At 39.5% G+C, this 24,684-nt stretch overlaps 1 protein-coding gene across 3 annotated transcripts in view; it reads right to left on the reverse strand.

Moving 5' to 3' along the window:
• Positions 1–24,684, reverse strand: part of mapk8ip1b (mitogen-activated protein kinase 8 interacting protein 1b) — a 52,079-nt gene that overhangs the window by 3,552 nt on the left and 23,843 nt on the right. For all 3 annotated transcript variants that reach the window (XM_044198547.1, XM_044198557.1, XM_044198567.1), the window contains 9 exons: positions 22,076–22,333; positions 16,012–16,093; positions 12,696–13,838; positions 9,182–9,257; positions 5,876–6,048; positions 4,033–4,136; positions 3,311–3,427; positions 2,282–2,352; positions 1,815–1,913 (listed from right to left, as the gene is read on the reverse strand). In XM_044198547.1, the coding sequence (XP_044054482.1) occupies positions 1,815–1,913; positions 2,282–2,352; positions 3,311–3,427; positions 4,033–4,136; positions 5,876–6,048; positions 9,182–9,257; positions 12,696–13,838; positions 16,012–16,093; positions 22,076–22,333 (2,123 nt within the window). The remainder of the gene's footprint in view (positions 1–1,814; positions 1,914–2,281; positions 2,353–3,310; positions 3,428–4,032; positions 4,137–5,875; positions 6,049–9,181; positions 9,258–12,695; positions 13,839–16,011; positions 16,094–22,075; positions 22,334–24,684) is intronic.

Raw genomic sequence — 24,684 nt, forward strand, 5'->3', positions numbered from 1 at the left:
AACGCCCAATTGAGAGCCAAAGTTACACCCCATCTCAAGGTTAGCTTCGGTCCCACTAGCTTACAATTCTCAGTGTATTTTCACATAGATGGCACACAAAACCTGATTGGTGCTGTAGTTTTTGAAGAGCAATTAAAAAGAAACTGAGTGTCTTTACAGTTGGGGCACTTTTGGATGCTATAAGAAAATTGGAGCAGATCTTTGACATTGAAAATAGGGATGCTTCAATTGACCAGATGCCAATCAGAATTGGCCAAAAGTCTTTACAAATTCCTTGAACAGTGATGCTTAAATTTGCTCTTCACAAAAATAATTAAATAAAAAAATGTATTTGGCAAATATATCTTTTGTTCAGTGTTTTTACTACCTGATTCATCATGGTCTGCAAAGGTGTATTAGCATGCTACAAGCTAACAATCAAGTCCATAGAGAAAACCAACATTTGTAGAATTAGATTTAAACACATCTTTCCTTACAGCATCTCATCCAGTTTTGTGACCTCAAAAATGACCGACCACAGCTGCGTTACCATAAATTAGTTGCTAGTCAACAGGATTTCGCATTATCTAACAAACCAAAAATCATGACCTGCTTGGCAGTGTAATGAATCACTATTCCCAGTAATTACTTATCAAATAAGGCGCATTGAGCATAGCATAGCAGCACAGAGGAAAAGTGAGTCTTACTTGGGACAGACAAACCATTTATAGTGATAGTGAAATACTTAGCTTACTTTTATTGTTAGCAAAGTTGTTAACATTGGCCATAAACAATAGATGACATTTGTGAATCCAAGCTAATTATAGCTGCTGTCTCCTTCAAGCCTGCAGGCCATATGTTAAACACTCAAAACAAAGGTTTTCAGTGTCAGCTTTTTATAGAAAAGAAACCTTGTGTTCATCCTTGAGTTTATCTAACAAGGTCTGAAATGGTTTCATAAGTCAGAGACTCACAGATATTCAACTTCTAATATTTCAGCTGAATGTAAAACATGAAACAAGGAACCTAGCTAACCAGCCTGATGCTGGCCAGTCAGATGTGACGCTAACAGCTATAGAAGCACTACAAAAATATAGAATATTATACACATATGGAACACTGTAACAAGCCCCCTGCTTTCGGCTATGCATGGATAATGTGCCGCACCATCACATGATCTGTCAGTGCACAGAGATGCTGCTATTCACATGACTGCATTGCTGTTGTTTTTGTTCCCCTCCCCTTTGCATTTATCAGCCTGAGGTCTTCAACAGCAGCTGTAACTCTACATTGCCAACTGGAGTGTGACTGTTACTGGGGAAACATGAAGAAATGAAGCGTTCTCTGCTCCAACAGCTACAAAAACAAAGAAAAATGACTGATGGGGATGAGCGCGTTAAAGGGTAACTGCACCCTCAAATTCTGCTAGAACCCTCCCTCCCTGCATATTTAAAAAATGCAACACAGTAGTGAGGGAGCAATGACTGTAGGAGGCGTGGCTACATAGTGTGTGACACAGGGGTCAGGGGACACGGGGGACATTGACTGACTGATCACTGTTCAACATATGTAATAAACCTCAGTCACAGTTAGGAAGGGGTGAAATTATTATTAAGTGTTGGGTTTTACAGTGATTTTTTAACACGGGACTTTAGTTTCCAAGAACAAATCTGTGATCTGTAACAGATCAGCTGTTTCTAATCAGCAGAAAAATTCAGATTGGAACAACCAGAGTATGCATCTGTATATGTCAACAGAGATGAAGCAAATGCACAAACCTCATCCATGCAAAGAGTTAATATCTAAGAACTAATGCAAAAGAAAGTCCAACTCACCCTACTGACTCTGCAAGAGGTTTGGTGGAGTTTTCAGACACAAACACATGGCAGGCAAATCTCTGGTCTGCTGGGTGCTTCGTAATGAAACCAAAATACCTGCAGAGAAGAAAGCAGATAAGTCACTCCAAAGAGGGTATTCAGTATTGCCATCATCTTTATTTATTGAATACTTAATTGTTTCTGTCATGTATTAATAATATACTGCTGTTTCACATTTGATCGTTTCACATTTGAACAGTTAGCAGTCAAGAGGTCCAGTCTATGTCTGAAGTCGGGTACATTTGTAGATTTCTAGCGATACCTTGTGGTTAAGTTATTGTTTGGTCTCTGCAGATGAACACAAGCAGAGGGTGAAAACGATACAGTGTTTCTTTTTTTCTAGCCAGACAGTGCAAAAAATAAATGGACTTGGTTCTGTAGTCCTTAATTGAAAGCCCTGCTTTGGGTTTTCTGCCTTTGCTTACTTGCTGTTTTTGGGGTGATAGCCGCAGAAGGAGACATTCTTTAACTGGAAGAAGTGATTGCACTCGTTACTCTGTGAACAAGACACAGAAAAAAGATGAACATCAATTAGGCTGCTTGCTCTACATTTATAACAGGTGACAGTTTTACTCTTCTCAAAATGATACAAAATAAACTTGTTGCATTTGCCCTACTATATACAGTCTGTCTGTAAGGAATGAATGTTAATGTCATTTATAATTATAATATAAGAGAAAGTCCTGCATTCAAAATGCTCCTTGACTAGAAATACAAAATTATTGACAGCACAATGTACAAAAGTATCTCAAGTAAATGTTGAATGTAGAATTGCCCCTTTCTGAGTGTAATATTGTACTATCGTATTATTATTATGCTATTATTAAGCAGTATGCAGCATTGTAAAGTTGTAGATTGTACAGGTAGTGCTACATCAAACTACTATATGATTATGGAGTCAATTTTATGTTTTATTGGTCTTATATATAATTATTTAAGGGTTATACTTTAAATGTCTTTCATCTTGTTTGAGTTTGGGATTGGAGACAAAGTTCTTTGTTTGGAATGTAACTTTTTATATAAAAATCTCTTTTCTGACAAATGTTGCTTCACTAAAACAATACATTTTGTGTCTTATAAGCCTAATGTATGTGGAGTGGGGACTTGCATGTGTGTACATTACATGTTTAGCAGATGTTCAGCATGTAAAACTTTCATCTGCTGTCAAATAAATGTAGTGGAGAAAAGAATAGAATGATTCTCTCTGAAATGTTAAGGAATAGAAGTTTAAAGTTGCTCAAAATGGAAATACTGAAGTAAGATCACCTCCTTTAAGAAAACACTTTTCTTGCGCCCCCTGCCTGCAGTCTCTATTGGCAGCCACATGGGGGAGACATGCCTCAACTGTTTAATGGGATTCTGGTGTGGAGGTGAGCTTTTATTTGACAAACCCTCATGAAGCTGCACTTAATATATTTTACATTAGGCAGACAAAGGCATGGTAAGAGTCTTACTCTGTCACAGGCATAATAATCCTCTTGAACTGCAAGCTTGATGCCTTTCACACTGATCTCCAGGTTGCAGGAGGAAGGTGGGTTGTATTTGACTGTCATCCTTCTGTTGGTGGCAATCTGGAAAACAAATGTAAAAGATGACTCCTAAAATGTAAAAAACTCAAAACCCTTGAAAAATGACCTGTAACCTGTAACCCAATACTACACTAGATGATATTACAAAAGTAATACTAAAGTTTTCACTATGTTGACAGTGCTCTATATTGGAAACAGTCAAACTATGAATTCAAAGTTTGAAAACCTCACAGGAAGCTAGTATAATACTGTTTATCCTATGAGATATTACATTAATTGCTCATTTGAGATGTTGCCAACTGCAAGTACAGTAGCACCCTTATTTTTGTTGTGTGTTGACTGTGGGACAATAACACCAAATTCTTAAAATGCTTTCTGCATTTTTATGCGCTAGATATTAAGTCATTTTGTAATTTTCCCAGTGTAGACACACTTTACACTCTAAAGATAGTTGGAAATGGTTTGTAACATACAAATGGGATACATAACACACTATAGTTCCTCTGTTATTTTTTGCATTATGCCATGTTTTTTACCAAGGTTTTCTGGGACAATAGCTAATGTGTTCCTTAATGTTGCTTTACTATAGTAGTCAAATGCTATGCAAACTCAAACACACACAAATGTGAACAACATGGGCCTTGTACCTTCTGCATAGCTGCACACAGAACATCGTTTCCTTTGTGGAAGGGCACTTGAACTGAGCCCAGGAACTTCAGCCGGTATCTGTCCATCCATTCACTGCTCTTCACTGCACAGTAAGTAAAGAAAGAAAAATGTGAAATAAGAGCAAATACCCAGGAAATAATAATAATAGTAGGCAACAAACAGGTGGCAGTAATTTATTTAAGCACTAAAATCCTGGTGAGATCGTAGTAGCTCCTTTAAAGAGACAAAATAAGTAGTTTTCTTTTGTTTTCCACAACAAGATAAGGATAATAATATCTATTTTAATATCTGTCGGGGGTTGATAGGTTTGTTGATCTGTGCCAATGACTCAGTACTTGGCCACTTGTTTCCTCTCCACTATGACTATCTACATATGCATATTACAATCTGTTATAACTCTGCCTTTGTTTTTTTATCTTTACTCTTATTTACCATTTCATATTTTTACCTTTGTAACCAGCTGCTTAAACCTGACAGAGAGGAGTTTCAGCAGCAGGGCATAATGCTCCCTGGGATTCATGTTTAACCCACAGATCACAGCCCCTTCCGAAAGTGATCCCTCACAGGTGTCTCACCCACAAACATTACTTACTCTGTTTGTGGGAAAGCACAACAAAGTCCAAGGCATTAAGTTTTTGATTGATCAATTAATTTTGAGGTCTATAAAATATCAGAAAATGGTGAAAAATACCCAATTCCTTAAAGCCCAAGATGACTTTTTTTTTCTCTCTTTACTATCACATTGGACAAAGAAAAGCAGCAAATCCTCACGACTGAAATACTTGACAAATGACTGTTTAGTTGCCTATTAATTTTCTGTCACTTGACTAATCGATTAAACAACTGTTTCAACTCTACATCATATCAACCTGCAAGACAATCAGCTTTAGTTCTACCAGATGGAACAGTTGACTTACAAGCATTTCCATTCTTCCTATTCCTTCCCTGTGTCTTGTTTACTCATCATAGCAGATGCATCTCTAAATACAACTGGATGAACAAACAGACGTACACCAGGACTCTTAACTCTCTCTCTCTCTGTTTCCTCTTGTCCTGTATGACTTCTCCTTCTCTCTTTTAAAAAAAATGTTCTGAATATAAATAACTTCTAAATTTAGATTGCTTTCAGCTACACTGGCATGCCATGACTCAAATAAGCATCACTGCATTTGTGTGTAAAGGCTAAAAAAACCTTATTGTCAAACCAAGAAATGAAAAAAATGGCATACCATGTTTACTATTTCAGCATTTAGCCAATACCAATGTTTCCATTGGATCTGTTACAGTGAGCTAGCTTACTTGTGTTCATTCTTTATCTTTTTGTCAATTAAATGCCACTGCAACTCAAACAGTTAAGGGAAGTTCTGCCACACTTCCAGGTGAACGTATGTTCCACTAGATTTCCAAAAATCATAAAAAAAAAAAATCTAAAGAAAAAAGCTAAAACACGATACTGGAGTTTTCTGTCCAAATTGAAAGATAAATGAGAAGCTACGGCTGTAATGATAATTACATTTTTAACACCATTATTTTAACAAATATAAAATATTGTTTTGTTAGCATTCAGTGGGAGCTGTAGTTGTTGAATACTAACAAAAGAAGGCTAGAGGAACACATGCTAGCTTAAATGGAGCAGCACTTTAGCTCTCTTCATAAAAAATTATTAAATTCATTTAAAAAGAAAATACTTGGATTTACTGACTCATTCAATGGTCTTGTGTGCAGTTTCAGTTAGTGTACCCTAAAGAAGGCATTTCAGCATCTTTACTAACACATCCACAGTCAGCCTTCTATTATTAATAAGTGTGGCAGTGGCAGTACCTTTGTAGTTCTCGGGGTCCTTGGTCACCTCTATTGCGTAGTAAGCTGGGAAGATCCCACGAGCACCAGTTCGCATGTTGTAGCCCTCGTACCAGTAATCCTCTGACTGGACCTCCACCAGCAACGGATCGTCCACCTCCAGCTCCAACTCATCGTCATGTCGAGGGACAAACCTGTCGAGACAGATGTAGTCATGTAAAGGATCTGAGGAGACCGTCCTCACCAGAAAAACGTCCATATGAGGGACCTCACAGGCTGGATGACCACCTTATACAGTATCTGCACCACTCATATTTCTGTCTACCTGGACATTTGGTTCATTTTAAAGGAATACTTCTCTTAAAGCCTATGTTTTTAAGTATCAAACATTCACCCAAGTGTTTCTCAAAAATGTGTTGCTTCTTCACGGAGGACACAACTGTAGTTAGATTTGATTCACAAAGTTACAATAGATTCCAATGGCAAACCAGATCATGCCAAATAAAGTATCACCACACACAAACACAAGACACTTCTCAAATGACTCTTTCTCCTCTTTGTTTACTGTCCATTTGCACATTGAGGATGTTCCAAATGCTTACATTTTCACCAAAATATGGCAAAATTCTTAGCTTACTTTTGTTGTTAGCAAAGTTGTTAACATTGGCCATAAACAATAGATGACATTTGTGAATCCAAGCTAATTATACAGTAGCTGCTCGCCTGCAGGCCATATGTTAAACACTCAAAACAAAGGTTTTCAGTGTCAGCTTTTTATAGAAAAGAAACCTCATGTTCAGGTTGACCAATATGCATCCTTGAGTTTATCTAACAAGGTCTGAAATGGTTTCATAAGTCAGAGACTCACAGATATTCTTCTTCTTTTCCTTTCGGCTGTTCCCTTTCAGGGGTCGCCACAGCGAATCATGTGCCTCCATTTAACCCTGTCCTCTGCATCCTCTTCACTCACACCAATTAACTTCATAGAGACTCACAGATATTCAACTTCTAATATTTCAGCTGAATGTAAAACATGAAACAATGAACCTAGCTAACCAGCCTGATGCTGGCCAGTCAGATGTGATGCTAACAGCTATAGAAGCACTACAAAAATATAGAATATTATACACATATGGAACACTGTAACAAGCCCCCTGCTTTCGGTTATGCATGGATAATGTGCCGCACCATCACATGATCTGTCAGTGCACAGAGATGCTGCTATTCACATGACTGCATTGCTGTTGTTTTTGTTCCCCTCCCCTTTGCATTTATCAGCCTGAGGTCTTCAACAGCAGCTGTAACTCTACATTGCCAACTGGAGAGTGACTGTTACTGGGGAAACATGAAGAAATGGAGCGTTTTCTGCTCCAACAGCTACAAAAACAAAGAAAAATGACTGATGGGGATGAGCGCGTTAAAGGGTAACTGCACCCTCAAATTCTGCTAGTGTGTGACACGGGGGTCAGGGGACACAGGGAACATTGACTGACTGATCACTGTTCAACATATGTAATAAACCTCAGTCACGGTTAGGAAGGGGTGATAGAATTCAGCTGAACCAAACTTTTAATCCAAGCAGACAGATACAAGCTCATTTTGAGCAGAAAAGGTTTAAAAATGTAAACAGTTTTTAAATCACCTGTATTAACATATGCCAACAAGAATCTAGAAGATTATGTGTACAGCACAAAAAAAATATAAAACTACACGCCTGTTATTATTGTACTTCTTTTGGCTATCATTCCTGTCAGTTATGGGAAGGCTTTGCTCACTGACTTCATTGCTGAGATCTGGGAAGTTTCCACATCGGCTGTCAGATGATTGGCAGCAACTTTGTAAAAACCTATTCTTAAATTTCTATTGATGATCTATCGCTAATAACATATTGAAATAAAACTTTTCTCTGCCGCATTTCCCCATTAAATGTCTTTAAAGCAGAGCTATTATCCCTGGCAGGTTGGTAGTTAAAAACCTGTGCTGTGTGTAACATCATGGGTCATGCTAAGAAAACAACCTTACAGAAGTTGGTCTATAATTTTAGCATTGTTTGACTGCTGAGTTTTCAACTGATTTCTGCAGATCAGTAACCAAATACAAGACCAACAACATGAAGCATAGCTGTGCGTACAAGATTATAAAGAGGCAGACTTATAGTGATTTTGAGTTGAATGACGAAGAAAAAAAATGGTTGCTTGTGTTGGGTGTAATGACCGCTTTTAGGAGATAACTTAAGGCCAAATTTAATGGTGGTGGAGTTAATTGCTGAGATCTGAGGATGTGGCAACATCCCTAAAAAGAAGACTGGCAGGGCTAGAAAAATGAGCATTCAGACAAACCTTTATGACTTCAGAGACATTATTTGAAGTAGTTATTTGAAAATCCATTATTAAACATGAACACTTAACATTATAATGGACATTTCAGGTGCCCTGACCTTCGTTTTCACATCTAAATAGCTATGTTTAGGCAATATGTCTGAACTGTGTATTTGTTTACAAATATCTGATGGAAGATATAAAGGCCTGGATAGGAATCACAGAGTCTGTAACTTTTGTAATGACAACGGCCTGGAAAATGAGTGTCACATTTCATTTGAATATAAGAATGTAAGTATTATTTAAACCATCCATCTTTAAACTAATTTTATTTATTTAATTATTACAGTTGAATAAGCCAAAATCTATGTGTGAACTAGGTGCCTTTCTGACTAATGTTACCTAATGTCTACCTTTGTGTAAGTAATTTATGTTGTACTTCATTCCTGCCGGGGTCTGTTATGATTGTGTTGTATACGAGCCAGGGGCAGACTGAGATCCGCTGGTATGGCATTGCTAGCCATTCCAAGGTCTAGGCTGAAAACCAAAGGAGACAGGGCCTTTGCTGTCAGGGCCCCTACACTCTGGGACAATATGACAGAGGAGATCGGGCTTGCAGAGTCAATCCCCCTGTTTTATCTCACTTCTATTAAGCTTCTATTGTGTGATGCCTATTTATATTTTTTATTTTGATTTAGTTTGTGTGTTTTATATTGATTGTTGTAAAGCACTTTGTTACCTGTATTGAAAAGTGCTATACAAATAAAGCTATGATTATTATTATTATTTTGTTTGTACTCTATACGAACCATAGTCTTCAGTCAATAAATTGATTCCCTGACTGCTTGTGTGACGAAAATGTTTTCATATTCAATAAGAATGATGCCTAAAACTACATATGTTTTCAGTCATGGTGCAACATTTAGTATGGATGTACTATAGGGATGATGATGTTGATGTTAGTGATGGCGATGATAATGATGATGAAGATGGTGTAGTTCTTCCTCACCTGTAGACGGCTCTGTGGCTCTGATCCCTCTCCTCTCCATTTATGACACAAGAGTATAAGCCAAAGGACTCGGCACCTTGAAAACCAGAGGAGAAGAAAATAGATAAGAAAATGAAATAAGGCCATTATACAGTGTGGAGTGCCGGTCTCTGTATTCGGCTGGCAAAAAGATGAATGACATCGACTTCAAATTGCAACAAAAGTCCATCACACACAAACAGAAAACACAATTAGTGCACAATGTGTTTACTGTAAAGCACATGCGCATTCTTTAGGATCAATGAATCACACTTTAATTAGGCGTGAAACAGATGAGCATTGCGTATTTCTACCTACATCCCCCTGAGAGATCCGTTAGCCCCTCCTGCACTACTCAGATAAACTGCTGTGGTGTTTCTAATGAGCCTGCAAAACATATGGACGGCATCCAAGAGGACAGTGAGGACTAGCGAGGAAATGACCACACATACATTAGAGACGAAACTCTCGCTCTCTGTCTGTCTCTTTCATATGAGTCCTACCTCCTGCCCATTATGGCTGGCAGTTTTACACACACACATACACACACAGTGATCTGGGTCAATATATGACTGATGATATTTCCCATTGATTTCCCCAGGTGAGCCCAGCCTAATGAAGGTAAATCCTACAATCCTCTCCCTCCTCGGCCTTGTTCTTTCTTTTTCTCTTAAGATACAGTCTGGGAAAGCAGCAAATCTTAGAAGAAAACTGACAGAAGCTGTTGCTCTAAGAACATGGACACCAGCGACAGGATATTCAAGGTCCCCAGATGATCTCTAATTTTGGTGACTTGCTGATCTTTCATCTAGCACACACATTAGTCCAAACCTTGCACATCTCTCAAATCTCAAAGCTTATTAGACAGATTTTAATGAAATTCACTGAGAAGCCCCATACCTGTAAGGCTCTTAGGCAATGTTCAGACCGAAATTTGCACTGTACGAAAACTCAGCCCCCTCATGAATGGCATATTTCTGCCGATTCCCCAAAAATTGTCAAGAAGGTGGATAAAATGATTTGCGCTGTGATAACTTTCCTTTGTAAAATCCTGTCTCTTAGTATTACAAACTGCTGTTCAGCATTTAGGCATCTGACAAGCCTGCAAACTACTTAAACTGGACTTCTTGGATCGTATTTTATCTTCTTAACCACATTTTTAGCACGCACACACCAACAAAGCCGCTTGCATATTTTAACTATTTTCCATCTGAACGCCTTCAGTCCTGGTTGATTTGGCGACACCTGTGGTGACTGGTGGTAACAGCAAGTGTGTGTTAAAGGGGGACTCCACAGATTTTACACAGTTGCTTTACATGTCATGGGGACTACCACTGCATTTGTGAAAAAAGTTTGTGGCTTCAGAGGGAGCTGTGCAAAATTTGATTAAGTGCTTCAAGTGACGTCCCTTGAGGCAGCTTCAGTTAGGGATGAGTAGTACAAGTTTGAAAATGAAAAAAAGTGTAGTGTGGAGTTAGAAAGAATTGAGCTTAACAGACCCCTGTAGCCCACTCCTCAGCTCTGCTTGAGGCTAGGGGGTCGAGGCTACATTAGCTGCTACTACTATAACACACCCAAATCTATGACCAAACTGTCGGTGGTCGAGTTGCATTGTGGGTAGGTTTAATAAACACTGTGGGCAGCAAACGCACCTTGAGCTGCTACTCTGTCAAAAATGCAACAGAAGATGAGCAACTTATGTGTCTGTTTACACTACAGTTTTTGAGGATTCATTGGGTCACATTGTTTTAATACAAAATACTAAAGAAGACTAACAAAATGGGGTCTGAAAATCTTCAGGATTACAACTTGAGGCAGCCATGATAGACATGGTGGTGACAAAATATTTAGAAGATTCAGCTGAATACAAATACATGAAAATATAATTTATAAAGCCACTCACTGCTTATGTCATTGCTTATTTTCTTCCTCAGTGCTTTCAAACACCTTCTCTATGACTGCCATTGTTTTAATTCCTAGAAAAAGACTTGTTTTTGAATGTGTGATCGGTCTGGGGGCAAATCCAGCAAACTGCAAGCTGCTTTTGCTCAGTGTCCCTTCACCCAGCAGGCCATCTAATGTCCAGCTGGGTTTCTGCCCTGGACGTGCTGTTGTCAGAATGCTGATAATGATATCAACAAAGCAGCAAAAACTGCAGCTTTCATTTATAAGACTTATAAGCTGAGCTGGGTAATGTGGCCTAAATTAGTATACCTTTCATATAAATCACATGTTCAAACTGTTTATCTTGGCTTGTGGTATAACAAAACAAAATTTTCAAATACTGTTTCTTGACCAGTTTCAGATGTGATTCTACATGATATTTCAACTATACAGTATAGTGCTATGTATTTGGACAAAGGTACCACAAAATCTCTAGTCACAATCATCAATTCCGCCATTTTCAGCATTATCATGAAGTTCAATCAAACTCAGTGCAGACACAGTCACATTATCCAGAGTTACATGTCATGTGGATGATGATCTGTGCTGCACGAGAAAATTCCAGTTCCTGAATATCTCTGTGGCTTTGCTTTATCAGCCACATCGCTTTAAGCCTTTTTCACCATGCTGCCAATTCGGCTAGACAGCATTTACTGCTGTGTTGCTCTATGTTTAAAGGGAACTACACAGAACAACAGCCTGCTGTGCTGATGTTCTTCCTGGTTGTTTCACATCTATCTGGTAAATGGATGAAGGAGGAAATACTGATGTTAAAAGAAACTGTGACGTCACACTGGCATTGTGAGGCTACCCTATATGAAAACAAGGAGTGTCTTAGTTATGCATGTCTCTGCATACTGTATGTTTGTATGGAGTTAAAGAACAAAAACCAAACCAAACCCAAACATTCCATTCTCATCACTTACACTATTGATTATTCTCTCGACCCTGCAAACAAACACAGACAATTTAAATGTACAACTGTCTTATTTAGTTTAATAATTATGGCTAAAAACAAAAATATACCAAATCACAAAAATCATTATAACCAAAAATGTTTTTGTTTTTTTGCATTACACAAAACTTAATACATGAAAGAAAAGCTTCAATTATGCATTTTGTTAACTGCTAATTACAGTTAGGATATAATTATAAATGTAAACAACTGAATTTTGTAAAATGATAACACAATATGAGCATGCCATCATTTCCACTAAAAATCGATACATTATAATATTTAACTATCTGCCAGCTCTAAACATGTGACAGTCCGCACTTAAGAAAATCTAAATTCCTGCGTACATATGCTCATCTTCTCTTATGTGATAATGTTTAATGTGTGTATCCAGATGACAAACCCACAAGTAAACATTGAAGAAAAATAAAACAGAGCATGGATCTTTTCAAAGGGTGTTGAGACTTCCTGCTGATAGGATTAGTATTTACTCCTCTTGGCGAAGCTAAAAAGCACCTACACACTTACGAAAATAAATCACTCTATGTACTGAACATTAAATATTATTGAAAAAACGTTACCATGGCAATGACTTACTGGAGGAGCGAGAGCGTCCATTCATGAAGACGTTGAGGAACTTCTTGGAGAAGTGCAGGTCGACCTCTGGAGTGGAGTCTTCAGACAGACAAGCTGTGGCCTCTCTCCTCACTCCTCCTATCCGAGCGCTGTCCTCCTCCTCCTCCTCCTCCTCATCTTCCTCCTCGTACTCCTCTCCGATGGCCGACTCGTAGGGAGAAGAGACGCAGTTGTCATAGACCGTGGCCGAGTCGCTGTCGTCACTGTAGCCTTGGTAACACTGCCGGAGACTGACCAGTTCTAGCTGAGCATGCTCATCCACCACCAGTGTGTATTTGACAGAGTCATATGAAAGGCCGCTGGCCTCCGAGCTCATGGAAGTCCTTAGTGGGACTCTGCTGCCACCGCCATCCCCCTTTCCACCCCCATTCCTCATCCTTCCGTCCATTATTATCCTGTCCACATCCTCATCCTCCCCGCAGTAGCTTTCATCTGTGGCGTCCACGTACTCCACTGATGATCCAGCTCTCAGCATGACCCCGGCCCCCGTTCCTGCCCCCTTCAGGCTTAGGTCCACCGCGAGGGAGGAGCGAGCTGAGACAGCTATGCTGGGCGGCGTGATGAGGGACTCTACGCAGGAAGCATATGAAGGCGGGGGGACATAGACCTCGTCCTCCTCATAGATGGAGGGGTTTGTCCGGTCTGGGAGGGGCTGGTAGGGAGGCGGGCCCTCTGTGTCGGAGCTGATGGACATGCGGCCCTGCTCAGTCTGCTGAGAGAGGAAAGGCCGGTCCTGTACGTTGCTGGGCTCCAGGGGGTCGGCGGAACGCTGCACAGGAGTCAGATAGATCTCCTCTGTGGGCTCTAGATGAACGTCTGTGTGGTAGCGGATCCTCTCCCGGTGGTGCCCGCCTCCATCCGCCTTCCCTGCCGGGTATAGAGGAGCTGGTGTATAGTTCTGTGGAGGCGGTGGCGCGGGTGGCTTTTCCTGAAGCTTGGAGCGCGTTGCAGCCGCTGTAGATGAGCAATGCGAGTGTCCAGAGGTGTGGCTGTGTCTGCAGGGGGCATCGGTGGAAGTCCCGCGGTCTTTTGTCTGCGCTCCCCCACCCTGCACCTTGTCCTCGTCGCTCAGGCAGCTGTGCTCACGTGGAGGGGTGAGCTCACCTGGAGGAAGAGCAGACGCAAAAAACACGCAGACAGCCGCACAAACACACACGCAGACACACAAGCATGCACAAAGGCCAGACACAGGCACAGAGTTAATATACATGATGCAGAAATGCAAACATAAAGGCAGAGATGGCAGTGAATGCACAGATAGATACAGTAAAGCACAAACAGGAAGAGAGAAAAGTAGAAATAGTTAGGTAACAGATGTCAGGATTACGCAGCTAAATCCGCATTACTCATCAGTGCAGCCAGGAGAAGGTGATTGATGTGTTATGTCATAATCCATTGCCAGGAAATCCAGGCATGATATTTTCACTGTGGATGATGGACCACTGATGTCGGACGCCACAGAGAGCAAACGACAGGTGAGTTCTGAGCGAGTATTTAAATAAACTTAAATTTATAAAGCATTTATGGAGCAGGGAGGCCAATTAAGGACAATACTGAGACACTTCAGTCTTGTCTCTCCTTGAAAGGAATTAAGGTCTGTGATTTTGTCAAATTGTTACTTAGCAATGCATCATCACAGATGGTGTTTTTTGCAAAATTTACTTTACAACAATTAACCATCTTATATTCAAAAAGAAAAAAACAGAAATTCCTTGTGGGGCCGCATAGACCTGTTCTGCACTGATTCACTTTGATCTGCAAATCAAATATAAAACAAACTTCTCTTAACTCAAAATTAGTCTTTGGTGCTTGTGAGGCCATGTGATGTCATTTGCTAGTTTGCATATGAATGGCACCAGTTGTGTTCATTAACAATGAACAATTAACATGTTCTTTCCCATCTCAGCTTTCTTTTATTCCATAGGTATCTCAGTTGGATTTTGAAATGTTGTAGAATGGATATGTCATTAATCCATGACCAGGATAAATATATTGCAGTTGGGACAACTAATGTAATCTGAGATGTGTGGCAGATTGCCATGTCCAAGGTCAATAATATTTTTTTCCCTCTTACTTTCATTCTTGTATTTCATTTTATTGTCATTACATAATGACATACAGATTTACACCACACATGTTAGGGAGGGCTATGTTGTCCTTATATATGGAGGTTGAGAAACAGAAATGTTTAACCTGATGATCAAATGATTAAATAAAATATAATATAAAAATATGATGAATAAGATATATATATATAATATAAAAGCTTTTTCATTGCATTGTTGACATCCTTTAATTTTATTAAAAATATTAACTTTCCCATCTAAATTTTTCTTCATGTTTCAGTTTGACTCTAGCAAACACTAAAGTAGCTTTCTTTAGAAAAAAGGCCAAAGCTTTTCATGGTGGAGCAACATTAGACATTAATGCTATTCAGTTTCCCAGATCATTCTAGTGCAACCTCCATGTTATATTGTACAGACTATAATCACGAGTGGCCAAATGGACAAAACAGTTTACGTCAGCCTCCTAGTTGTAATTCTGAGTCTGAGATATCAAATGGCAAAATGGCTGGCAGTTACATTTAAATAAAATCCAAAATTAATCTATTTAATTTAAATAAAAAATAGCTACACACTGTTTGTATCCTGTTTTATTTTGTTACCAAAGAGAGACAAACATTACAACATAGTAAAAATAGCTCATTTCGGCTAGGCATTCGACTCAATGTCAGTTTATTTGGTGTGAATACAAGGCTAGCAATGGGATAACCATCTCAGAATAATGCATGAACACTTTTATCCTGATTTGTGAAGGTGTTTCTTTAGGTGTGTGTGATTAAGATAACAAGTAATATACTGTATCACTTTGTCCAACAGTGGTGAGTTGTTGGTTAGTCTCGCCTCACATGGTGCTCTGAAAAGAGCTGTAGCAATGAGCTATGACAGCTCCCAGCTAGCTAAGCCTCGAGCTGGCTAACACACACACACACACACACAATCACAGTATATAGCATTGCCTCAGCTAGCTACACTTAGCTCAGCAAAGCTAATCCAAGCCTTAACAACTCCCCTGAGGATCAGAGAGACACACAGCCTGCCAGACTCAATGCAAATCACCCGTTCAGCTGCTGTGTTAGTAGCACAAGGGTGAATAATATCAGACAGCATTCAGGGCTGCACAACCCAGTTATCATCAATGAAATGAGAAAATTCAGACAATTAAACTAAAATATGAGATCCATGGTGTGAAGATCTGGTGGGAAAGAAAAGCTCACCTGTTTTAAGAGGTGAGGACGAGCCTGAAACCTTCTCCTGCCAACTGTATTTCTTCCCAAATGAGTTGTTGTTTAATGTGTCCTGTGGAAATGCAGAAAAAGAGGAAGAGAAGAAGAAGGAGGTGGTGAGAAAGAAAAACAGATGGAGAGTACATAGAGAAGAGAGGGGAAGAGAGAGAGAGAGGTTTGATCACTGAGTTCTGGATCCTGACACTCAATGTACACAACTTTTTGTCTCTCTCTCTCTCTGTCTCTCTCTCTCTCTCTCTCTCTCTCATGCTCTCACTTCACACACGCACACACACACACACACACACACACACACACACACACACACACAAACCTTTTATTCTGTTGAATGAGCAGGGATTCTTTTGTCTGTTCTCCGTGGTGTGCATTTAAAGGGAACCAGACCTTTTACCAACGCTACTGGGAACACACACATGAATACGTGTGCACACACACACACACACAAACAGTGGGAGTCTCATTAGGTTGTCTTGGGGGAGTTGTTGATAGACAGGAGAGAGCCTTTTCTAGAAACCATGATACTTCTCAGGTGCCTTTTTCCTTCTTTCAAATTCTACTTAAAGGGTCAGTTCACCCAACTCACATGCTGAGTGCTGCATCTGTCCTATTCTTATTTTTACAAATACAGATAAGAGAGAAGAAAAATTGCAAATGTTTTCCAGGAATGGATAACAATGGAAAAGACAATAGCTGAATAACATCATTAATGAAAAGAGTGGAATCATTAAATAATGTTATTTAAAGAGCAACTCAGAGTTGAAAAACGAGTTGTTTTTTCCGACCTTCATTGGTTTAACTTTTTACCTTGCTGCATCGATGCAGAAGAGTACTACAGGGTGTGGTCAGTACACAGTGATATAACTGTTGAGTGTGGTTACAGATGCAACCGAGCACACTTCTGACCACACCCAGACTTGAAACTTTCAGCCAGAGAGGGCAGTGAAAAACGTCTTTTCAGCCTGGTGTTAAGTTACTGTTTGATCTTGTACCTTATGATAAAGATCTATTTAATGTTGTGTGTGAGCGACTTACAATCGTCACTTGCAAGGAACAGAAAAATACAACAACTATTAGCACAACACAGCAAACCCTGTCTCATACAAATTACACTTATATAATACTAATTTCAAGTGCTTTGAGGTGCCAAAACATTCTCGTCACTGATTCTCAGAGTGGTAGAATGTTACCTAATGGAGATGCAAAAGGGCCAAAATGCTCAGTAAAGTCACAATTTGAGTAAAAGACTAGGGCTGGATATCGTCTGAAATGATTCCATACTAGTGCCGATACGATATAAGAGTTTAGGTAATACCAAAACATGTACCTTACTTTAAGAAATATATACGTTTTTCTATAAAACAACCAAAGCGGCTATAATTGATATATTCTAATAATGTATCAAATGACAATGTGAATGGGGTTGCTCAGAGTGATGAACCGACTAATCACTCAAATCTGCAACTTCCATCGGCTACGTTCATGTTTTTTCGAATTTTGCCATTACTATCAACCTTTTCTAATGGGATACTTCTAAATGCGCAAAAAAGTACGTTGATGGAAACAAGGCTACTGACTATGAGACCAGAAGAGTATTGAGATTTGATACCGAGCCCTGAATAAGAGAAGACACGGAGTTGGTAGAGGGAGATTTTAACAGATGGAAGGAGAACTGGAAACTCCTGTGACGAAGACATGTCTCCCAAAATAAGATCACGTCCTCCTCCTCTGTCCACCCACCACCATGCATGACTCACTTCCCATCTACGTGTACCAGGCGGAGACAGAGCCGTTGCCGTGGTAACGAGTGAATCAGCAGGTGGGAGACAGCAGCATCGATCTGAGGAGCAAAGGTTTGTTTTACCATAGTTACAAAAAGACCAGCGGTCAGGGCAGTGACTCAGATATCGTGTGAGTGTGTGTAATAATAACTACATGGAAGCGACTCTGATAACACATGACGCTGTCAACTAGACATGTGAGTTGGGCTGTGTGCAAGCACACACACACACACACACACCACACTACACGTACTTAACGAAGCAAACAACAGACTGACAATGAATTTAGAGAAAAAATTTTGCAGAAGATTTTTAAAACCAATATTTAAAAAAAACAAAAAGCTATAAAGAGTTAGTTGTTTCCCTCATGCACCATATTTAATCTAGATGTTTTGGAAATTGTCCTTTTTTAGCTTATGTCCAACAGTTTATTACAACTTGTTATATTCGTAATTTTGGCCATTTCTATCGCTAATGATAACATTATACTAACCAAATAATTGCTGAAATCTGGGAACATGGTGACATTGCTACAGTGAAGTCCAGCAGGGCAATAAACGCGAGCCGTCAGACGATCAGACAGGTTGTAGCCAACAGTTTGTTGGCTGGTTTACTGATGAACGTCAGGAAGTCAATCTGTAAACTGTGATGAATTTCCACCTCAGCTCCACCCTTTGACCAAATTTGGATTTTCATTCTGCAGTAACTGAGAGATGGAGGTGAATGATAAACCCAGACTGAAACTCCCTTCCCTTATTTCTCTGCTCTTTTCCAAAGATAAGGCTAAATGCCCAACAAATAATGTAGAAAAAGCAAATCTGCTGCTTTGAAAGAGCAGATAGAACTTTATATATTTTAAAAGAAATATAAACCAAATGTTACTTATTTATGCATCAAATTCTTGATACTGTCTTCACCCATGTGCATTGCTATATTTGGAGTGTACTTAGAGTGTAGTATGTAGGTACACCTTCCAAATCTCATACTCATATACACACACAGCTGCTTTTGTTCAATCACAGAACTCTGTCACTTCCTGCCAAATGATGCAGGGCCAAATGTATATTTTGCATTTTTACCGATCAGCACTCATCTACCTCATCTCATTTGAGTTTCGTCTGTGCTGCCTGACAAGACCTCAGTTTTCACTGTCAGCTGGAGCTGGTAGAGCTGTTGTAGTGTCTCAATTATAGGTGTGCTGGAGGAAAATTATCCACCATAAAACACAACACTATCTTTGCTGTACATTTCAGGCTCTGTGAGAGGGTGAGTTATTTGGTTATTTTATATTACCATAAGGTCTTCCAAATCTGTGCATTTTGTTTGTATATTTTAGACATGAAGTCGTGGCTTTTTGCACAAAGCAGGTAAAACATCGGGGAAAGTGTGAGGCTGAAAGAAAAAAATCACTTCCTTTGCTTATGTGAGAAAACCATGGAAGAAGAGTAAACAGAGAGACCATTTTCTACACCCACAGGAGCAAGAAATTGACCGGAATACAATGCAGACGTATTGTGTGGATCAGGTGTGTGTTTAGTACAAAGGCTTTGTCAACAGCTTTTTTGTAACGTTTTTTTCTCACTCGTCTTATCTTGACTTACTAAGCTTTGTGTATGTCATCCGCAGCAGAGCGACTTTATGCCCCAGCCATTGGGGTTGTCAAAATGCATTCTGGGAAATGTAGGAAACCACTAACTGAATCACTAACTGAAGTAGCCAAGTCTGGTTGAGAGAAAGCTGGTTCAATATAAAGCAAACTATAACTCTCCATCAGCTGGACTGGGCTGAATCTGCTCGGTACTTTATTTGATTGATTTTATTTGATTATAATACACTATAACTCTGCATTGTGGTCCTCCAACATACCTGATTAACACACATACATACAAAGGTGGAGTGGCTAGGCTTACGTGTTCCAAGTTCTTCATGATAACAGTTTACAGAGCAAACGGCTTTTCTGTCCACCAGGTAGTTCAGTTAGTTTCGGCTTTTGAGCCTGTGAGTGAAAAATTGAAGCTAATGTTTTATAAATGAAGCCATAACACATAGCATACAGCTAGATCCTCACATTAAACAGACAAATTCATTATGAACACTAAATCACCTGTAAATATGGCCAAGTGACACCAGAAGCATTAAAGAACCAGTGTGTAAGATTTAGGGGCATCTATTGGCAGAATATGTCAGAAATGGAATATAATATTCATAGGTATGTTTTTATTAGTGTTTAGTCACCTGAAAATAAGAATTGCTGTGTTTTCCTTATCTTAGAATGAGCCCTTTAGTATTTCATGGCCTTCCAACATGCTTGGAAAGGGAGGGTGAGGCGAACGGTATTCAAATGGTTGCGATCTCCAACCTCACCGCTAGATGCAACTAAATCCTATACACTGGACCTTTAAAGTCCAGAAATCAAAATGACTGCTGCTGATGGATGTTATGTTAATGAGATGTGGTCTGTTGCTTCATGTCTTCACAGTTCATGCAAAGGTCGCTTTCAGGAAAACTTCATCCATTTAACATTGAAATACTTTAAATCTTTTTTTTTCCCTAGTTGAAGAGCGTGAACAATGTCCCAGGAGACAAGAAGCCTTCCCAAGAATAAAAACGTTTCAGAGCAATTATTTTCTTTTATACTTTCCAGTTCTGACAGCTCGAACACACACACACACACACACACACACACACACACACACACACACACACACACACACACACACACACACACACACAAAAACGGCATAGCAGCAAGTATAGTAGGCTTGTTTCCACCTCATGGAAATGGGGCAAAGAACAAAGCACAGACACATATAGAGCTACTTGGTTGATCATGTTGACAGCCTGCACTGTGGAGGAGTGTGTGTATATAGAGACAAAGGCAAACTCACTAACATATACATTACTGTATACATTGCATAACAAGAGTGTCACCATACAGGTGATTACATTTATACAGAATGGGGCATCAAAGAGTACATTTTTTGAAAATTTAAGTACAGAAATGATTATCAAATTTATAATATATACCTGAAAATCACAGTGATGAACTCACAGAGAATTATCACCATCTCTGCAGCTCTACAGAGCTTTTTTAGCCTCTTTTAGAGCATAGTTTTGGTTTTACGGCACATTTACTGTATGGTTTACTCTCACTTCTCTCATGAGTCTAATTTCCAGCAGCTGCAGGCAGCTGTTTTGATCTAACAATTCTGATAAACACACTGCATACCACCTGCCCAGCACCAAACGGCAGACAGACAAAGGTAGCGACTAGCTGGCACTGAAAGTTGAAAATCTAGCTGCTAAGGAGCCAGATATTTTTCTCAGGAGTTGGTGGAGCCCACACCAGGGCTGAGAGTGAATATCTGACTCCAAAAGAATGCTAACGTTGCTCTGTGACTGCTGAATGTGTATGCTTTAAAGTGCAGTTACAAACGACGTGTTTTGTTGTTTAATTTGGAGGACTTGTTGGAACTTGTAGTAGTCTGGGTTTAATACAGACACAGATGCACATACTAGTAGTGTGTCCATTTAGTAAAGGAAAACATGTACCAGAGCCCTGCTGCATTAACAGGAGGTGGACATATGAGATCAACAGACAGTGATCAACATTCACGCATACCTACACTGTCACACGCACACAGCCTCACCCAAACACACATGCTTATGTTTGTATGTCTATACTTCTGAAGACCCTTATTGATACTGTACATTCTGCAGCCCCTAACCTAAACTTCAACCTAATTCTAACCTTAAGCCTTACAGTAAAACCTCAAGCAGCCCTTTGAAGAAAAAAATGTCTTCTCTCGTGAGGTTTAAAGCGTAAATTGGTCCTCACAAAGACTGAAGTACAAGAACACACACACACAGTCACAAGCTCTAGCAGCATTCAAACACAAATAGAGACGGCACCAAGGGAAAAAAAAATCTCTCTGTCAATGTCTCTGTGTCTTGACAATTGAGACTATTGTTCAGTCCAGTAAACACATGCTCTCAGAGAAACAACTGTCGTGAATCCAATGGTGTAGTCACACAGGTTGTCCATTCATATTTCCATTTTTAAATGCCATATTTGTATGTGAGGAGGATACCAGACACGCAGATATACAGACAGACAGAAAAAAATCTTCTCCACTGAAACTCCACTCCTCCTGCTGATCAATCTGATCAATATTCAGTCATGTGCCACGAACTGTGTGTGTGTGTGTGTATGTGTGTCTGTGTGTGTGTGTGGATATGGTTATTTCAGGCTCTACCTGTGTGCGCGGCACAATCGGGAAGAGGTTAAGGGTCGTGGGTCTCTTGGGCCTGTAAGTATCCATGGTAACAGGTGCTGCAGGGTCCTTGGTGACTGGTGGGGGAGCGATGGCAGATGCCTTCGAGGACTCTTTGTCACCGCGGTAACTGTCAGCACCGTCGATGAGTTCCAAATGCAGCATCTCTGCCTGGAGCTGGCCGACGGCGCCCAGCTCCACCCTCCCCGACATGCTATTGGTTCCTCGCCTCACATGGCCCTGCAGGGATTGGAGGAAACACACCGTCAGTCGAGGCGGAGAAAGAGAGAGAGAGAGAGAGAGAGAGAGAGAGAGAGAGAGAGAGAGAGAGAGAGAGAGAGGGGATGGGATGAGGAGACTGAGCCGGCCAATTAGAAGCTGCTCTGTCTTCAGCCTGTAACACTCTCACTGCCAACACTGAGCTGAGACAGAGACTGTTCCAAGCATCAGCTTCTCCACATGACAGCATTTAACTACAGTAATGAAGTGAGAATGAAAACTCCCTGCGCTCTGCTAACTAGTGTTCAGTTTCACAGATTTTTTAATTTAAATTTTTTTCTTTTAATAGACAGCTGTCAAATTTCATTTTGTTTGAGTTCTCACCTAGCCTGATAATCAGACTGAACTGCCATTTCATTTTCACTTCATTGGTCAATCTGACATTGGGTTATTGTTAACCATTTTTCTCTCTTTTCTCTGATTTGTCTCATCAATTCGTTAGACTAGCTTGGCAAGGTTAGACGCATAATTTAAGTGAAGTCAATTTCTCAGCTTTAGGATAACACTAGTCGCCAACAATCACTTAACAAAATGTTATAATGTGCTACAGTAACTTGTGAGCATGTATTCCAGTCAGGGCTAAGATACAAAGAAATTATTTTAGATGACAATCCTCTCTTCAAATATTCCACGAGGCGACTTGTTGGTCAAAAACTAATACAAATCAGAGCAACTGTTTCTTTTTGTGATGAGATTCACTTTGACTGTCTTTTACATTACTGCGGAAATCAAAGCAAGTAACAGACACAAGCGTCATCTGAGAGGCAGTAAGTCAAAGGGCACTGGGACAGTACAGTCTGCTTCACTCACCATCACTATCCCTGCAGCTACACACACACACACACACACACACAGCATATGGTAACTCCTTCTGTCGGCCGATGTAGATGCTTTGGCATGGACACCAGAGTCACTGTTAAGCCTATTAGAGTCTTTAGCTCCCTCTTTGGTCCATATGTATAAACAGACCCATACAAAAACACAAACGTGCAGATACAGTAATGCTTACACACATACAACACCAAAGTCTTAAACTGTCAACCTAATAAGAACTACAACACAAGCAGAATGTAAAATGAAATACAATCTGAGAGAATTATGCATCAGGTTAGAGTCGCTTTGACTTAATAAGCTTCTAAAGCTGAAATGTTTTCACCAGTTTGATTTTAGTGTCACATGACAGTTTATTACTGGTATTACAATAGTAACATTTGCACAAAAATGGTCAAGTATAATCCAAATGTATCAGCATTCCAAAATCCATAACCCAGTATCCAAAACCCAGTACAGATGGGTGGCATACACTAAACCAATTATGTTACATTAGGTAGCATTATCTCTATATCAATATGTTATGATATTAAGTAATGTAATTGAGTAATTAATCACATAGTAAACTTATATTTATCCAATTTTGCCACATCAGTTTTATCATCTTTTCTATAATCCAATAAACACAACCAAAATAACCCCTAAAGAAACCAAAATATACTGTATATGAATAATGTATATAAATCAATAGAAAATATGTATTAATAATATGCAGTATATGTTCCTGAGCCATTTCAAATCTCACACTGGGATATATTGTAGTCAAATTTAGCTTGTTATCATTAATTTAAATATGAGAACTGTGAGCCACAACTTCTTGATATGAGAATTTTGTCCTACACAATTACAAATACAAGGATACAAAATCCTACTTGGGAAATGAATTAGCAATGCTAATGTTTAGCAAAACCTCCATACACAGGAGCTCCAAATCAGTGATGATCAGAGATCAAAGTAATGTTGGAAAAGAAAACCAAAAAGAAAACCAGAGCTGATCCAGAGGCAGGAGGATACACTGTAACAGCTGTGTTAACACTCAGCCGCCATGATAACAACATTCACCATGGTCTATTTCAGGAGAAAGATCAGAGCAGAGCTAGGAGGTAAACTAAACTCCTTTGACATTAAACCACATTTTACATTCATTCACTTAACAGCATTCATATCCTGAGAAATAATAATTTCCAGGAATGAAGCCAAAGTCACATCTACAGTATTTAAACCTTGGTTATAATAGACAGCATGTGTGTTTATTTAAACATGTAATACCCCCATACTGGCTGTACATTGGTGAATGACTCATTAAATGACTTAATAATTATCTGTGTTTTCCTTTGTAAATGAAGCAGAGCGTGTAGTAACGTATGTGTGAGCAGCTGCAGACAGTAAGCTAGCTCACAGTTGGTGAATGGAATGGAGGTTAATCCAATTCCATTGGCTAAGTGTTGCCTTCAAGCACATTTGTATGCAGCGATCACAGA

Source organism: Siniperca chuatsi, linkage group LG1, assembly GCF_020085105.1.
Source record: "Siniperca chuatsi isolate FFG_IHB_CAS linkage group LG1, ASM2008510v1, whole genome shotgun sequence".
Lineage (NCBI taxonomy): Eukaryota > Metazoa > Chordata > Actinopteri > Centrarchiformes > Sinipercidae > Siniperca > Siniperca chuatsi.